This window comes from Mustelus asterias, chromosome 30, assembly GCF_964213995.1.
Source record: "Mustelus asterias chromosome 30, sMusAst1.hap1.1, whole genome shotgun sequence".
In the NCBI taxonomy this organism is placed as follows: Eukaryota; Metazoa; Chordata; class Chondrichthyes; order Carcharhiniformes; family Triakidae; genus Mustelus; species Mustelus asterias.
Window position 1 is genome coordinate 18967780 of NC_135830.1, and position 19962 is coordinate 18987741.

The 19962-nt window shown below is 48.7% G+C and overlaps 1 protein-coding gene across 1 annotated transcript in view; it reads left to right on the forward strand.

The window, feature by feature from the left end:
• Positions 1 to 14454: 14454 nt before the first annotated feature.
• LOC144480691 (uncharacterized) overlaps positions 14455 to 19962 on the forward strand; it is a 72299-nt gene continuing 66791 nt past the window's right edge. The window contains exons 1-2 of the mRNA XM_078200286.1: positions 14455 to 15052; positions 17676 to 19169. Of these exons, the coding sequence (XP_078056412.1) occupies positions 18028 to 19169 (1142 nt within the window). The 5' untranslated portion in view covers positions 14455 to 15052; positions 17676 to 18027. The remainder of the gene's footprint in view (positions 15053 to 17675; positions 19170 to 19962) is intronic.

A 19962-nucleotide genomic window follows, 5' to 3' on the forward strand; every position in this document is an offset into this window, starting at 1 on the left:
GGACCTTTACATCCTTCCAAAAGGCAGTGAGATAGGAACTACAGGCAGTGAGATAGGAACTACAGGCAGTGAGATAGGAACTACAGGCAGTGAGATAGGAACTACAGGCAGTGAGATAGGGACTACAGCAAACAGGCAGTGAGAAAGAGCTCCAGCAAAACACGGTAGCACAGTGGTTAGCACTGCTGCTTCACAGCTCCAGGGACCTGGGTTCGATTCCCGGCTTGGGTCACTGTCTGTGTGGAGTTTGCACATTCTCCTCGTGTCTGCATGGGTTTCCTCCGGGTGCTCTGGTTTCCTCCCACATTCCAAAGATGTGCGGGTTAGGTTGATTGGCCATGCTAAAATTGCCCCTTAGTGTCCTGGGATGCGTAGATTGGAGGGGTTAGCGGGTAGGATATGGGGGTAGGGCCTGGGTGGGATTGTGGTCGGTGCAGACTCGATGGGCCGAATGGCCTCTTTCTGTACTGTTGGGTTTCTATGAAAAAGAGTGATGACCATAGCTTTATAAAGCTTCAGCATAACTTCCCTGTTTTTATATCAATTTCCCTCTTTATGAAGCTCAGGGACAAATTTGCTTTGCTAACTACTCTCTTAATATGTCTTGTAGATATACAAAATCCCTCTACTTCTTTCTCTCTCCTCCCAAAGAGGCCAGTTGGGATTTTTGTGACAATCCAGCAGTTTCCACGGTCACTTTTTCCCAGTGCCGGCCCCACAAATTAGCAGATTCATTCAGCTCAATTTCGCAACCTGCCTTTTGTGTTTTTGTGGGCTCTCTCATAGAAATCATAGAAACCCTACAGTACAGAAAGAGGCCATTCGGCCCATCGAGTCTGCACCGACCACAATCCCACCCAGGCCCTGCCCCATATCCCTACATATTTTACCTGTTAACCCCTCTAATCTACGCATCCCAGGACACGAAGGGGCAATTTTAGCATAGCCAATCAACCTAACCCGCACATCTTTGGACTGTGGGAGGAAACCTGAGCACCCGGAGGAAACCCACGCAGACACGAGGAGAATGTGCAAACTCCACACAGACAGTGACCCAAGCCGGGAATCGAACCCAGGTCCCTGGAGCTGTGAAGCAGCAGTGCTAACCACTGCGCTACCGTGCCGCCCTTTATGCCATTTTAAATCAATTTCACAGGGAACGAGAAGGAGAGAGTTTGCAGCTGGGAAGCTCATGGAGTGGCTCAATTTATCGTAACTTTGATATCATCAGATTTGGAACATGGAAGGAAAAAGCACCGTTCACAGTGGAGAGAATCCGTACACGTGTTGTGTGTGTGTGTGGACGAGGCTTCAGACAATTATCTGTGGAGACCCAATTGCAGTCACACTGAGGAGAATCTGTGGAAATGTGGCGGACTGTGGGAAGGGATTCATTTCCCCATCCAAGCTGGAAATGCATTGGCGCAGTCCCACTGGGGAGAGGCCATTCACCTGCCCCATGTTTGGGAAGGGATTCACTCAGTCACCCACTACGTTCACTCAGCAGCGAGTTCACTCCAGCGGAGAGACCATCCACCTGCTCCGAGTGTGGGAAGGGATTTATTATTTCAGCTGAGTCACCAGCAAGTTCATACTGATGAGACACCTTTCATGTGTCCAGATTGTGAGAAGTGCTATAAAAGTTCTGGGGAACCCACGCGCCATCAACGTGTTCACACTGATGGGAGACCATTCAGGTGCTCTCATTGTGGGATTGGGTTCAGACGATCAACTCAAGTAGCTGCACACCAGCAAGTTCGCACTGACGAGAGATCTTTTAAATGCTCAGACTTGTGGGAAGTGCTTTAAAAGTTCTGGGGAACTGAGACAACATCAACGTGTTCACACTGATGAGCGACCATTCAGTTGCTCTCGCTGTGGGACTGGGTTTGTGCGATCATCTCAACTCACTGAACACCAGCAAATTCACAGTGGGGGAAGACCGTTCGCCTGCTCTTGAGTGTGGGAAGGGATTTACCACTACATCCCACCTGCTGAGACACCAGAGAGTTCACAAGTAACGACAGTGATTGGATGTTGATGTTACTCACATTCAGGACTGAACCATCTTCATTAGGGCCATACTGGGGCGGCACGGTAGCGCAGTGGTTAGCACTGCTGCTTCACAGCTCCAGGGACCTGGGTTCGATTCCCGGCTTGGGTCACTGTCTGTGTGGAGTTTGCACATTCTCCTCATGTCTGCGTGGGTTTCCTCCGGGTGCTCCGGTTTCCTCCCAAAGATGTGCGGGTTAGGTTGATTGGCCATGCTAAAATTGCCCCTTAGTGTCCTGGGATGCGTAGATTAGAGGGATTAGTGGGTAAAATATGTAGGGATATGGGAGGAGGGCCTGGGTGGGATTGTGGTCGGTGCAGACTCGATGGGCCGAATGGCCTCTTTCTGTACTGTAGGGCTTCTATGATTTCTATGATACTGCGAATAAACTCCAGCCCATTTACAGGTGCTAATAGTCTTACTAAAAGTCCATAAGACCATAAGACATAGGAGCGGAAGTAAGGCCATTCGGCCCATCGAGTCCACTCCACCATTCAATCATGGTTGATTTCAACTCCATTTACCCGCTTTCTCCCCATAGCCCTTAATTCCTCGAGAAATCAAGAATTTATCCATTTCTGTCTTGAAGACGCTCAACGTCTCAGCCTCCACAGCCCTCTGTGGCAATGAATTCCACAGACCCACCACTCTCTGGCTGAAGAAATTTCTCCTCATCTCTGTTCTAAAGTGACTCCCTTTTATTCTAAGGCTGTGCCCCCGCGTCCTAGTCTCCCCTGTTAATGGAAACAACTTCCCTACGTCCATCCTATCTAAGCCGTTCATTATCTTGTAAGTTTCTATCAGATCTCCCCTCAATCTCCTAAACTCCAATGAATATAATCCCACGATCCTCAGACGTTCATCGTATGTCAGGCCTACCATTCCTGGGATCATCCGTGTGAATCTCCGCTGGACCCGCTCCAGTGCCAGTATGTCCTTCCTGAGGTGTGGGGCCCAAAATTGCTCACAGTACTCCAAATGGGGCCTAATCAGTGCTTTATAAAGCCTCAGAAGTACATCCCTGCTTTTGTATTCCAAGCCTCTTGAGATAAATGACAACATTACATTTGCTTTCTTAATTACGGACTCAACCTGCAAGTTTACCTTTAGAGAATCCTGGACTTGGACTCCCAAGTCCCTTTGCACTTTAGCATTATGAATTTTGTCACCGTTTAGAAAATAGTCCATGCCTCTATTCTTTTTTCCAAAGTCAAATAAATCAGCTTTGTGTTAAACACACACACTGTGTTGAGTCTTTGTTAATAACTCCAGCACAATTCAATCCTTTCGAAGGTCTCTCCCTTTCCCCTGTCACCTCCATCCTCATCTCCCACAAGTGTGAGGAACTCATGGAGCTGCTTTGTCACTAAGATGGAGACAATCTGATCAGCTGCCTCTGCTGCTTCCTCCCAATAGCCCACCAGACCAAACTGTCTGTAAGTTTCATCCTTTCCTGAGCCCACACCTTTCTCTCGTTCTCACCCAATTCCCCTCATGTCCTCTCAGGACTCATCTTGTCCATGAGTCCCACCTCCTGTTCCATTGACTCTATTCGCACTCAATCTCCCGCTAAACTACAGCTCTCCAACTCCCCTGTGTCCGTGGACATTGTCAACATTTCTCTCTCTCTTCAGGTACTGCCCCTATTCTTCAAATCTCCCATCATCAACCCCTTCTCACATTTACAAGGATCTTTACAAGGATGTTGCCTGGATTGAGTGGCATGCCTTATGAGGATAGGCTGAGGGAGCTCGGTCTTTTCTCCTTGGAGAGACGTAGGATGAGAGGAGATCTAATAGAGGTATATAAGATGTTGAGAGGCGTAGATTGGGTGGACTCTCAGAGGCTTTTTCCCAGGGTGGAAATGGCTGCTACATGAGGACACAGGTTTAAGGTGCTGGGGGGTAGGTACAGGGGAAATGTTAGGGGGAAGTTTTTCACACAGAGGGTGGTGGGCGAGTGGAATCGGCTGCCGTCAGTGGTGGTGGAGGCGAACTCAATAGGGTCTTTTAAGAGACCCCTGGATGAGTACATGGAGCTTAATAGGTGGAGGGTTATAGGTAGGTCTAGAAGGTAGGGATGTGTTCAGCACAACTTGTGGGGCCGAAGGGCCTGTTTGTGCTGTAGTTTTTCTATGTTTCTATGTATTAAGGGATATGGGCGAAAGGCAGGTATATGGAGTTAGGCCACTGAACAGCCACAATCTCATTGAATGGCGGAACAGGCTCGAGGGGCTGAATGGCCTACTCATGCTCCTATGTTCGTACGTGGGGAGTTTCGACCCAGACCGAGGTAGAAATGGAAGAATTTATAAAATCCACAACCCCTCTGTTAAACTTAAAGCCACATCAGATAAAGATGAAGCTGATTTATCAGACACTGGCAGTGATTAAACTAACAGAGGAAAACAACAGGCAGCAGTTAGCAAAGGGTTCTTCAAACCAACACAGACAGAGAGAGATGGAGACAGGCACTCCTCACACCAACTCCCCCCCGCCATCACCACCCACCCAACATCGACACACACATCGACACATAATCTTGACACACACAAAGACACACACACACAAATAGCACACCCGTTTACTTATAGTTGAAGCCATAATTTGAATGCCACACCGGGGACTGAGGGAAAACAACACTGAACTCAAGGAAATTGTGGGACATGTAAACATATGAAACAAGGATCTGGCCCTGAAACAGACAATATAAACCCTATCATAGAATCTACAGTGCAGGAGGCCATTCGGCCCATCAAGTCTGCACTGACAACAATCCAACCCAGGTCCTATTCCCATAACCCCACCTATTACCCTGCTAATGGGGCGGCACGGTAGCACAGTAGGTTAGCACTGCTGCTTCACAGCTCCAGGATCCCGGGTTCGATTCCCGGCTCGGGTCACTGTCTGTGTGGAGTTTGCACATTCTCCTCGTGTCTGCGTGGGTTTCCTCCGGGTGCTCCGGTTTCCTCCCACAGTCCAAAGATGTGCGGGTTAGGTTGACTGGCCAGGTTAAAAATTGTCCCTTAGAGTCCTGGGATGCGTAGGTTAGAGGGATTAGTGGGTAAAATATGTGGGGGGAGGGCCTGGGTGGGATTGTGGTCGGTGCAGACTCGATGGGCCGAATGGCCTCCTTCTGCACTGTAGGGTTTCTATGTTTCTATGTATGTTAATCCCCCTGATACTAAGGGGCAATTTATCATGGCCAATCAACCTAACCCACACATCTTTCGAGTGTGAAACAGGAGCACCCAGTGGAAACCCACGGAGAATGTGCAAACTCCACACAGACAGTGACCCAAGGCTGGAATTGAACTCAGGTCCCTGGCGCTGAGAGGCAGCAGTGCCAACCACTGTGCCACCGTGGCAGTACTGGAACCTTTTTCCAATTCTTAATTCTGGTTCCAACACTCTCAGAACTCCATATATAAACACAACAAAGATCACAATTTCTGTCTGCATTCTCAGCACCAAAACCAAGATCCCAACCTCCACCCTGAATCCTAACCCTAAAACACAGCCGAACTAATACCTCACCCTAATCCTAACCCTGGATGTGCTTCCAAACAGTGCATTGGATTTGTCATTAGTTAAAAAGCAAATCTTGACAAACCCCATGTGTACACCTTTGGTGAATTACAAACAAAGAACAAAGAACAGTACAGCACAGGAAACAGGCCCTTCGGCCCTCCAAGCCTGTGCCGCTCCTTGGTCCAACTAGACCAATCGTTTGTATCCCTCCATTCCCAGGCTGCTCATGTGACTATCCAGGTAAGTCTTAAACGATGTCAGCGTGCCTGCCTCCACCACCCTACTTGGCAGCGCAATCCAGGCCCCCACCACCCTCTGTGTAAAAAACGTCCCTCTGATGTCTGAGTTATACTTCGCCCCTCTCACCTTGAGCCCGTGACCCCTCGTGATCGTCACCTCCGACCTGGGAAAAAGCTTCCCACTGTTCACCCTATCTATACCCTTCATAATCTTGTATACCTCTATTAGATCTCCCCTCGTTCTCCGTCTTTCCAAGGAGAACAACCCCAGTCTACCCAATCTCTCCTCATAGCTAAGACCCTCCATACCAGGCAACATCCTGGTAAACCTTCTCTGCACTCTCTCTAACGCCTCCACGTCCCTCTGGTAGTGCGGCGACCAGAACTGGACGCAGTACTCCAAATGCGGCCTAACCAGCGTTCTATACAGCTGCATCATCAGACTCCAGCTTTTATACTCTATACCCCGTCCTATAAAGGCAAGCATACCATATGCCTTCTTCACCACCTTCTCCACCTGTGTTGCCACCTTCAAGGATTTGTGGACTTGCACACCCAGGTCCCTCTGTATTTCTCCATCATCCCTCTCCTTACCTTTCTGAGCCTCTGTGAAGGGTCTCGGCACATTTTAGTCTGTTAACGGGTAAATACCAGTTGTCGTCACTGCCTCACATCGGAAAACTCAGGAATGTCACATAAACGCTTGGAAGCTTCAAATCCAAGACATTTTCAGACTGGAAACTTCACTTACAGTCAGGAACAGATTGCATTTTACACCAATCTCTGATTTGACAGCACGTTTTGCAAAAACATCTTCGTAAAACATCAAGAAATGTATTGAATACTAATAGAAAAAGCTCACTCTCTTATGGAAAAAGCTTCGGCAGCTGCTTGCTGGGTGACAAACACAGGACAGGTCTGTTCTCTCGACCCAGGACATGTCTCTTTCACAAACCCTGAAACAAGGCATTTCTAAACTGGATAAGGTTGGATCTGATGACCTGGACATTAACCGACTGTCTGAGTGAAGGTGAAACAGGCTCGAGGGGGAAAATCACTCTGGACAGGAAAGAGTTTTTCAAAGTGGTGGATTCAGACTGACACCAAACACTTTGACCTCCAGCTGCAGAGATCAACTTCAACCATCCGAGTGTCTGATCCGGGACCAGTAAACCATTCCGAGGAGACTGTCACCTCCAAGCACAGAGCTCAGCTTCCCCCTGATCCTTGGGTCAGGAAACCATTCTCACTTGTTATGGGTCATCTGTCTTTTCCGCCTATTTAGCTGATGTACCATATCTAAACTGTTATTTCTGAATAAAATTATTTAAAATCACCAATGACCCTGACTGCCTTTTTGGGTATTCTCTGACTCTGGAAATCTTACAGTTTCCAGCTTTCACCATCGTCCTTCCTGACTCTAAGCCAGATAAATCGAAGTGATGCATTTTGGTAGAACTAACGTCGGGGGGAGCTATACGATAAATGGCAGAACCATAAAGGGTGTAGCTACGCAGAGGGACCTGGGTGTGCAAGTCCACAGATCTTTGAAGGTGACGTCACAGGTGGAGAAGGTAGTGAAGAAGGCATATGGCATGCTTGCCTTTATAGGACGGGGCATAGAGTATAAAAGTTGGGGTCTGATGTTGCAGTTGTATAGAACGTTGGTTCGGCCGCATTTGGAATACTGCGCCCAGTTCTGGTCGCCACACTACCAGAAGGATGTGGAGGCTTTAGAGAGAGTGCAGAGGAGGTTTACCAGGATGTTGCCTGGTATGGAAGGGCTTAGTTATGAGGAGAGATTGGGTAAACTGGGGTTGTTCTCACTGGAAAGACGGAGGATGAGGGGTGACCTAATAGAGGTGTATAAAATTATGAAAGGCATAGATAGGGTGAATGGTGGGAAGCTTTTTCCCAGGTCAGTGGTGACGTTCACGAGGGGTCATAGGTTCAAGGTGACGGGGGGGAGGTTTAACACGGATATCAGAAGGACGTTTTTTACACAGAGGGTGGTGGGGGCCTGGAATGCGCTGCCAGGCAAGGTGGTGGAGGCGGACACACTGGGAACGTTTAAGATTTATCTAGATAGCCACATGAACGGAGTGGGAATGGAGGGATACAAAAGAATGGTCTAGTTTGGACCAGGGAGCGGCGTGGGCTTGGAGGGCCGAAGGGCCTGTTCCTGTGCTGTATTGTTCTTTGTTCTTAAGCACAGTTATAAAGGAGCTTCTGTTCTGTGTCTAGGACCTCTGAACCATGGAAGGGAGCGGCTGGGACACATTTCTTACACACATGTTCAGTCCTCAGTGTGAATAACAGCAGCAAAGCAGCTGAATCCAACCCCTTCAGACACTCATGAAGTTGCTGGTGTCTCGGCATTTGCTGTAAGTCAGTGAATCTGCTCCCACACTGAGAACAGGTGAACAGGCTCTCCCCAGTGTGAACTCGCTGGTGTATCATTAGCTCATTGCAGCTTTTAAAGTTCTTCTCATAATCAAAACATTTAAAATGTTGAATATCAGAGTGAATTTGCTGATGTTTCAGTAGGTTGTATGACTGAGTGAATCCCTTCCCCCATACAGAGCAGGTGAACGGTTCTCTCCCCAGTGTGAATTCGCTGGTGCATCATGAGACCATTGCTGCTTTTGAAGCTCTGCTCACAGTCAAAACATTGAAAAGGTTTTACATCGATGTGAATTTGCTGGTGTTTCAGCAGGTCATTAAGTATGACTGAATGAAGCTCTTCCCACACACAGAGCAGCTGTACGGTCTCTCTCCAGTATGAATTCGCTGGCGTACAGTGAGTTCAGATGATCACCTGAACCCAGTCCCGCAGTGAGAGCATCCGAATGGTCTCACGTCAGAGTGAACACGTTGATGACACGTCACTTCACCGGAGGTTTTAAAGCACTTCCCGCAGTCTGGACATTTAAAGGGTCTCTTGTCAGTGTGAACTCGCTGGTGTTTCTGCAGGTTGGATGTAGCAGTGAATCCCTTCCCACACAAGGGGCAGGTGAATGGCTTCTCCTCACTGTGAATGTGTTGGTGCCTCAGCAAATACTTTTTGCTTTTAAATGTCTTCTCACAGTCAGAACATTTGAAAGGTGTCTGATCAGTGTGAACATACTGGTGTGTCAGCAGGCTGGATGACTGAGTGAATCCCTTCCCACAGGTGGAGCAGGTGAACGGCCTCTCCCCAGTGTGAGCGCGTCGATGCATTTCCAGTTCAGAAGGGTAACTGTATCCTTTCCCACAATCCCCACATTTCCACGGTTTCCCCATGGTGCCGGTGTCCTTGTGTCTCTCCAGGTTGGACAATCAGTTGAAGACTTGTCCACACACAGATCACGGGTACAGTCTCTCCCCGCTGTGAATGCTGCGATGTATTTTCAGGCTGTGTAACTGGTTAAAGCTCTTTCCACAGTCAGTTCACTGGAACACTCTCACTCGGGTGTGTGTGTGTCGGTGTTTTTCCAGTCACGCTGATGTTTAAAATCTTTCCCCACAAAGAGAACGGACACACATTTCTCCTTTCACATTCAAAGTGCGATGATATTTAGGTTCGAAAGAATGGAGGCGGTGAGCTAATTTCTTGAACTGCTGCAGTTCCTGGGCTCTAGGTGCACCCAGTAAGAAGTCTCACAACACCAGGTTAAAGTCCAACAGGTTTATTTGGTAGCAAATACCATTCGTTTTCGGAGCACAGCTCCTTCGTCAGATGGGGTGGATATCTCTTCTCCAACAGCAAAAGCTACCAAATAAACCTGTTGGACTTTAACCTGGTGTTGTTAAACTTCTTACTGTGTTTACCCCAGTCCAACGCCGGCATCTCCACATCATGTGGGCGGCACGGTGGCACAGTGGTTAGCACTGCTGCTTCACAGCTCCAGGGACCTGGGTTCGATTCCCGGCTCGGGTCACTGTCTGTGTGGAGTTTGCACATTCTCCTCGTGTCTGCGTGGGTTTCCTCCGGGTGCTCCGGTTTCCTCCCACAGTCCAAAGATGTGCGGGTTAGGTTGATTGGCCATGCTAAAAAATTGCCCTTAGTGTCCTGGGATGCGTAGGTTAGAGGGATTAGTGGGTAAATATGTAGGGATATGGGGGTAGGGCCTGGGTGGGATTGTGGTCGGTGCAGACTCGATGGGCCGAATGGCCTCTTTCTGTGCTGTAGGGATTCTAAGATGACTAGGTGCACCAACAGTGCTATTTGGGATGAAATACTAGGATTTTGAGCCAGCGACCGTGAAGGATGGTTAAAAATATTTCCAAGTCAGGATGGTGAGGAATTGGAGGTGAATTTCCAAGAGATGGTGTTCTTGAACCAAGGGAAAACATCACAGGTGGTGCTTTCAAAAATGGACTTCAAAGCTCTGAAAATTTGTGACATAGCAAGATATTTAAAAGCCAGCCAGTGATAGAGTTTGTTAAGATCAGTGGGAGCAGACCTCAGATTATCAGTATTAAATGTGATTCACAGCAGCAAAAATAACAGAATCCAACTAGTGCAGTTACTTATGGATTCGCTGGTGTGGCAGCAGCTTAGATGGGTGAGTGTATTCCTTCCCGCACACGGAGCAGGTGAATGGCCTCTCCCCTGTGTGAGTTCGCTGGTGTATCAGCCGGTTGGATGGGTGAGTGTATTCCTTCCCACACACACACACACAGCAGGTGAATGGTTTCCTCCCTGAATGAACTCTCTGATGGGAAATGAGATGGGGCAGGTGAACGGCCTCCCCCTGGTGTGAACTCACTGGTGTCTCAGCAGTTTAGTGGACGTTCCAAATCTCTTGCCACACTCTGAGCAGCTGAATTGCCTCTCCCCGGTGTGAACGCACTGGTGCGTTTCCTAATGGTACGGAGCATCGAATCCCTTCCCACACTCAGAGCAGGTGAATGGCCTCTCTCTAACGTGAACTTGCTGGTGTCTCAACAGGTTAGATGAATGAGTGAATCCCTTCTCACACTCACAACAGGTGAACTGTCTCTCCCCGGTGTGTTTGCGTCGATGAATTTCCAGCACAGATGGGGACCTGAATCCTTTTCCGCAGTCCCCACATTTCCACCTTGATGCGAGTGTCCTTGTGTCTCTCCAGGTTTGATGATCAGTTTAATTCCTGTCCACACACACTGGATACGGGTACAGTCTCTCCCCGCTGTGAATGCTGCGATGTATTTTCAGGCTGTGTAACTGATTCTTTCCACAGTCAGTGCACTGGAACACGCTCAGTGTGTGTGTGTCTCAGTGCTTTTCCAGTTACGCTAATGTTTTAAGTCTTCTGAAGCAGACAGAACAGAGAAACATTTCTCCTGCTAGGTTCAAAGGCCAATGATATCCACGCCACAATCAACCGAGTGATTGCCAATCTTGATATAATGTTTGTTTTGAGTTTTCTGTCTGTAAATCACCACATCTCAAAAAATTCAAAACAGACAATCCGAGATTAGATGGAATATTCTTTCCTTTCTCATTCCCCAAAAGCTGTAAATCCCCATCCCATACACTCACTCTCCATTCTCACTCTGCTGTATCTAATATTCACCCTCAGAATTCTCCTGAAGGTGCTGATTGAGGCTGATTGACAGATCCATGTTCACTGCTTCCTGTTCTGACACAGATCTGAAAACCTTCAGGCTTACAGATGCTAAAGTTTCAGATATAGACATAGGACGGCACAGTGGGGGGTGGCATAGTGGTTGGCACTGCTGCGTCACAGCGCTGGGGACCCGGGTTTGATTCCAGACTTGGGTCACTGTCTGTGTGGAGTTTGCACGTTCTCCCCATGTCTGCATGGGTTTCATCCGGGTGCTCCAGTTTCCTCCCACAGTCCAAAGATGTGCGGGTTAGGTGCATTGGCTATGCTAAATTGCCCCTCTTAGTGTCAGGGGGACTAGTTAGGGTAAATGCATGGAGTTATGGGGATAGGGCCTGGGTGGGATTGTGGTCAGTGCAGACTCAATGGGCTGAATGGCCTCCTTCTGTACTGTAGGGATTCTATGATTCTGAGGCTGATTGACAGATCCACATTTACTGTTTCCTGCCTTGGAAGAAGTTTAACAACACCAGGTTAAAGTCCAACAGGTTTATTTGGTAGCAAAAGCCACACAAGCTTTCGGAGCTCTAAGCCCCTTCTTCAGGTGAGTGGGAATTCTGTTCACAAACAGAGCTTATAAAGACACAGACTCAATTTACATGAATAATGGTTGGAATGCGAATACTTACAACTAATCAAGTCTTTAAGAAACAAAACAATGTGAGTGGAGAGAGCATCAAGACAGGCTAAAAAGATGTGTATTGTCTCCAGACAAGACAGCCAGTGAAACTCTGCAGGTCCACGCAACTGTGGGAGTTACAAATAGTGTGACATGAACCCAATATCCCGGTTGAGGCCGTCCTCGTGTGTGCGGAACTTGGCTATCAGTTTCTGCTCAGCGACTCTGCACTGTCGTGTGTTGCTAAGGCCGCCTTGGAGAACGCTTACCCGAATATCAGAGGCCGAATGCCCGTGACCGCTGAAGTGCTCCCCAACAGGAAGAGAACAGTCTTGCCTGGTGATTGTCAAGCGGTGTTCATTCATCCGTTGTCACAGCGTCTGCATAGTTTCCCCAATGTACCATGCCTCGGGACATCCTTTCTTGCAGCGTATCAGGTAGACAGGATCAGGTAGATCCTGCCTTGGACACAGAGACCTGAAAAGCTTCAGACTTATAGATGCTAAAGTTTCACATATAGACATAAATGATCAGACTAATGATGTGTGTATTTCACTGTACCCTATTATCTGATTAGAGATAAAAGCAGGATAAGAGAAAAATAAAACCTTATTTTTCCACAGTGAAGGGACATGACAGGGAACTCACTGCTGACAACGGTTTTGAAATTGGAGAATGGTTTCACAATGAAATTGGATGGATACAAGAAGGAAATAAATTAGCAGGGGAACTGGGGTATAGAATCCCTACAGTACAGAACGAGGCCATTTGGCCCATCAAGTCTGTACCAAACACAATCCCTACTCCCACAACCCCACACCTTTACCCTGCTAATCCCCCTGACACTAGGGTGAATTTAGCATGGCCAATCAACCTAACCCACACACCTTTGGACTGTGGGAGGAAACCGGCGGACCCAGAGGAAACCCACCTCGACATGGGGAGAACGTGCAAACTCCACACAGACAGTGACCCAAGCTGGGAATCGAACCCAGGTGCCTGGCGCGGTGCGGCAGCAGCAGTAACCACTGTGCCACCCATAAACCTGGCTGGGAATCAAACACGGGCCGCAGTGGTGAGCGCGCCAAACCCCAACCATGAGACCACCAGGGAAGAAGGGGAATGGGACTGGATTGTTCTACAGAGAGTCGGCATGGACTCGAGTTACCAAATGGATTCCTTCTGTGCTGCAATGATTCTGACTGGAAATATATGAAATAATTACAGCATTACATTACAAGACTCAAAATAATAATAAATATACTTTATTACAGAACCATAAATAATATATCTAGTCTGCACCATGTAACAACACAAGACATATCTCTGTCCTATATCAATTTACTGTCCCCTTAAATGTCAGCCATTTCCTGGGGAAACCAACCCTTTAATTGTGAACACTAGAAAAGAGACCATCCTTTTAGCCAGACAAATAAATGTGTCAAGCTGAGGGAGCAAAGGATGTGAATGTCTTTGAGGGAGAGAGAGACCTGGGCCAATCTTTCCAGAGACTGCACCCTCCCTGGATTCACTCCCTTTCCCTTCAGTGGCTGCAGGTCCCCAATTTCCCCCAGAATGAGAAAAGAAATGGAAAGGGGGAGAAAAGAAAGTGTTTTACTCACAGATGTTGACCTCTTTTAAGGTCAAACCAAATAAACAAACTGAAATTAAATCAGGACAAAGTAAAAAGGGGCAGCTCCCCAAAAGGAGGGGGGAACAGCCCGAACAAAAATCAAAGTACAAAGGAAACTTAAAAACATCAAATCATAATGTGATTATTAGGGTCGATAACGCACCCCAACCCCTGTGGCACCGACAGAAGGAAGTCTGAGTGTCTGAAGCTCAATCTTCATTCAGAGAGAAGCAGCAGCAGCTTTGCTGGGCAGGAATGAGCAGCTGAACAAGCTCATTGTCCCACTTCCGCATTCAGACAATGGGGGAGCTCTGATTGGCTGGAGGACCAGAGCCCTTCCGGTCTTCCAGCCTTTCCAATTGGCCAACACTTCAGCATGCAGCTCAGAGCGGGGTGGGCTCTCCCCCGCACATGCGCAGCTGCCCCTCTCCCTTGGAGATGCGCAGTCCCGGGCCGGGGGGTGGGGGGAGGGGGAGATCACCGAGCGGCTTCTCGCTCTGGCCGGAGCCGTCAGCCGGTTGCCTGGAAACCTTGACTGGAGGAGGTGCGGGGGGAGGGGCGACCATGGGTGGGGGAGGCGGAACAATGGGTGGGGGCGGGGCTCCCGGGTCCGCGCGCCTGAACCCGGAGACGTCACCGAGGAGCAGAGTGATTGCTATTGGGTGATTCCGGCAGCGCTCCATTGTGCCGTCACAGTGACTCAGTGGGGCGTTCCCAGCACACAGTGTCCCCATTGGCAGCAACATCACTGGTTACAGAAGCAGCACACTGCGGATTGGACACCAGCTCAGCGCGGCTGGCGGTCAAAGCCCCGCCCACCCCCACGTCGGCTCGGGTTCCGCCCCCTCATTGTCTACATGCGGCAGATTGACCAATGGCAACGCGTGGAAGACCGGATGGGCGATGGTCCTCCAGCCAATCAGAGTCCGGGCGTTGTGTCAATGGCCGCGCGGAGTTTCCTGTGGACCTGGATGTGGGGGTTCGATCAGTGAGTTTGCTGATGGTCCAAAAATTGGTGATGTGGTAAATAGCGAGGAGGAAAGCCTTAGATTACAGGATGATGTGGACGGGCTGGTTAGATGAGTATAGAACAGTGGCAAATGTAATTTAACCTCCTAAAGTCTGAGGGGATGCATTTTGGGAGGACTAACAAGGCAAGGGAATTTCCAATGAACAATAGGACGCCAGGAAGTACAGAGGACCAGAGAAGCCTTCAGGATCCTATGGCATAGCCATGGGACCCTGAAGACCGCAGGAGAGATTGATAAACTGGTTAAGAAGGATATGGGATCCTTGTCTTTTTTAACTGGAGACAATACACATCTCTTTAGCCTGTCTTGATGCTCTCTCCACTCACGTTGTTTGTATCTTAAAGACTTGATTAGCTGTAAGTATTCGCATTCCAACCATTGTTCATGTAAATTGAGTCTGTGTCTTTATCTGCCCTGTTTGTGAACAGAATTCCCACTCACCTGAAGAAGGGGCTTGGAGCTCCGAAAGCTTGTGTGGCTTTTGCTACCAAATAAACCTGTTGGACTTTAACCTGGTGTTGTTAAACTTCTTACTGTTTTTTTAACTGAAGCATAGAATATTACAGCAGGCAGGTTATGATTGGATTTATAAAAAGCGAGAGTACTGTCTGCAGTTTGGGTCGCCACATTTTAGGAAGGATGTGATTGCACTGGAGAAGGTGCAGGGGAGATTCACCAGGATGTTGCCTGGGCTGGAATGTTTCATGATGTGGAGATGTCGGTGTTGGACTGGGATAAACACAGTAAGAAGTTTAACAACACCAGGTTAAAGTCCAACAGGTTTATTTGGTAGCAAAAGCCACACAAGCTTTCCTGAAGAAGGGGCTTGGGGCTCCGAAAGCTTGTGTGGCTTTTACTACCAAATAAACCTGTTGGACTTTAGCCTGGTGTTGTTAAACTTCTTGCTGGAATGTTTCAGCCATGAAGAGAGGCTGATTAGGCTGGAATTGTTCTCCCTAATGCAGAGAAGGTTGAGGGGAGACATGATTGATATGAACAAAAATATGAACCCTTAGTTCACTGATCTTTAGTAACTGGGTCAATATCCAGGGGAAATTGATTTAAGGTGAGGGGCAGGAGATTTAGAGGGGATTTGAGGGAAAAGATTTTCACCCAGAGGGTGGTGGGAATCCGGAACTCACTGCCTGGAAAGGGTGGTAGAGGTGGGAGCTCTCAACATTCAAGAAGTATTTAGATAAGCACTTGAAATGCCATAGCGTGGGTTTCCTCCGGGTGCTCCGGTTTCCTCCCACAGTCCAAAGATGTGCGGGTTAGGTTGATTGGCTATGCTAAAATTGCCCCTTACTGTCCTGAGATGCGTAGATTAGAGGGATTAGCAGGTAAAACATGTAGGGATATGGGGGTAGGGCCTGGGTGGGATTGTGGTCGGTGCAGACTCGATGGGCCAAATGGCCTCTTTCTGCATTGTAGGGTTTCTATGATTCTTACAAGGCTACTACTGACCAAGTGCCGGAAGATGGGATCGGCACAGTAAGAAGTCTCACAACATCAGGTTAAAGTCCAATGGGTTTATTTGGTGGCACGAGCTTTCGGAGCACTGCTCCTTCATCAGGTGAGTGAGGAAGATGGGATAAGAACAGATCGATGCTCGAGAGCTGGCACAAAGACGATGGGCAAAAGGACCTCTTGCTGTGCTTTGAAACTCTGAGGACAGAAATATAACCAGTGCTTGTAATATGATAAATATTGGATGGTTCTGTAATAAAATACATTTATTATTATTTCTAGTGTTGTAATATAATACTGTAGCTACGTTATCATAGAAACCCTACAGTGTAGAGGAGGGCCATTCGGCCCATCGAGTCTGCACCGACCACAATCCCACCCAGGCCCTACCCCCATATCCCTACATATTTATCCGCTAATCCCTCTAACCTACGCATCCCAGGACACTAGGGGCAGTTTTGGCATGGCCGGTCAGCCTAACCCGCACATCTTTGGACTGTGGGAGGAGGCCGGAGCACCCGGAGGAAACCCACGCAGACACGAGGAGAATGTGCAAACTCCAGACAGTGACCCGAGCCGGGAATCGAACCCAGGTCCCTGGAGCTGTGAAGCAGCAGTGCTGACCACTGTGCTACCGTGCCGCCCCATATATATATTTCCAGTCAGAGTCATTGCAGCACAGGAAGAGTCCATTGGACAACTTGGGTCTCTGCCGTCTCTCTGTCGAGCAATTCTCAGTCTGGAGTGGGTCCCATTCTGAAACCCTGCCACACCCATCCAATTTCGTTTAGAAATTATTGACCATCTCAGCTTGACTTCCCTCATTGGCAGCAAGTCCAAGATCATGACCAATTACAACCCCCTGTGTCTTAACCAACTTACAGCTTTTGGGGAATGAAAGAGGAAAGAATGTTCCATAGGGGCGGCACGGTAGCACAGTGGTCAGCACTGCTGCTTCACAGCTCCAGGGACCCGGGTTCGATTCCCGGCTCGGGTCACTGTCTGTGTGGAGTTTGCACATTCTCCTCGTGTCTGCGTGGGTTTCCTCCGGGTGCTCCGGTTTCCTCCCACAGTCCAAAGATCATAGAAATCCTACAGTGCAGAAGGAGGCCATTCGGCCCATCGAGTCTGCACCGACCACAATCCCACACAGGCCCCACCCCCACATATTTTACCCGCCAATCCCTCTAACCTACGCATCCCAGGACTCTAAGGGGCAATTTTTTAACCTGGCCAATCAACCTAACCCGCACATCTTTGGACTGTGCGGGTTAGGTTGATTGGCCATGCTAAAATTGCCCCTTAGTGTCCTGGGATGCGTGGGTTAGCGGGTAAACTATGTAGGGATATGGGGGGAGGGCCTGGGTCGGATTGTGGTCGGTGCAGACTCGATGGGCCGAATGGCCTCTTTCTGTACTGTAGGGTTTCTATGATCTATGAGAAACTAGAATTGTCTGTTCTGAATTTCTATCCTATACTGACTGTGATTTCTGCTGCAAACTCCTTGCACAGGATATCAGAAGGTTCGGATCCATAGACAGAAATCCCAGACCAAACATCATGTCAAGATCTGACAGTCGTTCAATTCATCTGAAGCTGAACATCATCGGGCTTCAAATCCAGCAGAAATGTTTCTGTATTCTGTCTGCTTCAGAAGGCATTAAACATCAGTGTGACTGGAAAAGCACCAAGACACACACAGCTGAGTGAGTGTGTTCCAATGCACTGTGTGCGGAAACAGCTTTAACCAGTTACACAGCCTGAAAATACATGGCAGCATTCACAGCGGGGAGAGACTGCACCCGTGTTCTGTGTGAGATTTAACTGATTGTTTAACCTGGAGAGTCACAAGGACAACCCCACCATGGAGAAACCGTGGAAATGTGGGGACTGTGGGAAGGGATTCAGGTTCCCATCTGAGCTGGAAATTCATCGACGCAGTCACACCGGGGAGAGGCCGTTCACCTGCTCTGTGTGTGGGAAGGGATTCACTCAGTTACCTCACCTGCTGAGCCACAGTGTCACTCACAGCAATGAGAGACCCTTTAAATGCTCTGAATGCGGGAGCGGTTTCGCAAGCTCTCGGGAACTGATCGCACATCAGCGCATTCACACCGAGGAGAGGCCGTTCAGCTGCTCTCACTGCACAAAGAGGTTTAGAACGTCATCCAACCTGCGGGAACACCAGCGGGTTCACACTGGGGAGAGGCCGTTCACCTGCTCTGTGTGTGGGAAGGGATACACTCGGTTATCCGCCCTGCGGACACACCAGCGCATCCACACTGAAGAGAGGCCGTTCACCTGCTCTGTGTGTGGGAAAGGATTCACGCAGTTACCCAATCTGCAGACACACCAGCGAATTCACAGTGGAGAGAGACCGTTCACTTGCTCTGTCTGCGGGGAGGGATTTGTTCATTTATGCAGCCTGCAGAGACACAAAGTCACTCACACTAACGAGAGACCCTTTAAATGCTCTGACTGTGGGAGCGGCTTCAAAAGCTCTGGAGAACTGGTGTCCCACCAGCGCATTCACACTGAGGAGAGACCGTTCAGCTGCTCTCACTGCGCAAAGAAATTTCAATGGTCATCCAACCTGCGGGTCCACCAGCAACTTCACACAAGGGAGAGGCCATTCACCTGCTCTGTGTGCGGGAAGGGATTCACTCAGTTGTCCAGCCTGCAGAAACACCAGCGAGTTCACAGCGGGGAGAGGCCGTTCACCTGCTCTGTGTGTGGGAAGGGATTCACTCAGTTGTCCAGCCTGCGGAAGCACCAGCGAGTTCACTCTGGGGAGAGGCCGTTCACCTGCTCCGTGTGTGGGAAGGGATTCACTCAGTCATCCAATCTACAGAGACACAAAGTCACTCACACCAGTGATAGACCCTTTAAATGCTCTGACTGTGGGAGTGCCTTCAAAAGCTCTCGGTATCTGATGGTCCACCAGCAAGTTCACACGAGGGAGAGACCGTTCGCCTGCTCTGTTTCACTCACTCATCCCACCTGTTGACACACAAAGTCACTCATACCAAGGAGAGCCCCTTTTACATGCTCCGACTGAGTGCCGGCTTCAACTGCTCTCAGGAACGGATGTTCCACCCGTCCATTCACACTGAGGAGAGACCGTTCACCTGCTCTCACTGCACAAAGAGGTTGGGAATATCTTCAGCACTGTTGAAATACCAGTGAGTTCACTCCGGAGAGAGACCATTCACCTGCTCTGTGTGCGCGAAAGGATTTACTCAGTTATCTAGCCTGCCAGATACAAAGTCACTCACACCCAGGAGAGACCCTTTAAATGCTCTGACTGTGGGAGTGGCTTCAAAAGCTCTCAGGAACTGATGTCCCACCGGTGAGTTCTAATGAGGACTTTAGCAAGGCCTTTGACAAGGTACTGCATGGTGGATTGTGGCATTAGGTTAAATCTCACGGGATCCAGGGTGAGGTTGCCAAATGGATACAAAATTGGCTTGATGACAGAAGAGGTGGTTGTAGAGGGTTGTTTTTCAAACTGGAGGCTGTGACCAGCAGTGCGCCTTAGGGATTGGTGCTGAGTCCACTGTTATTTGAGATTTATAATAATGATTTGGATAAGAATTTCGAAGGCATGGTTAGTAAGTTTGCAGATGACACCAAGATTGGTGGCATAGAGGACCATGAAGAAGGTTGTCCAGGATTTCAACGGGATCTTGATCAATTGGCCTTGTGGGCTGATGAATGGCAGATGGAGTTTAATTTAGATAAATACGAGGTGATGCATTTTGGTAGATCAAATCAGGGCAGGACTTACTCAGTTAATGGT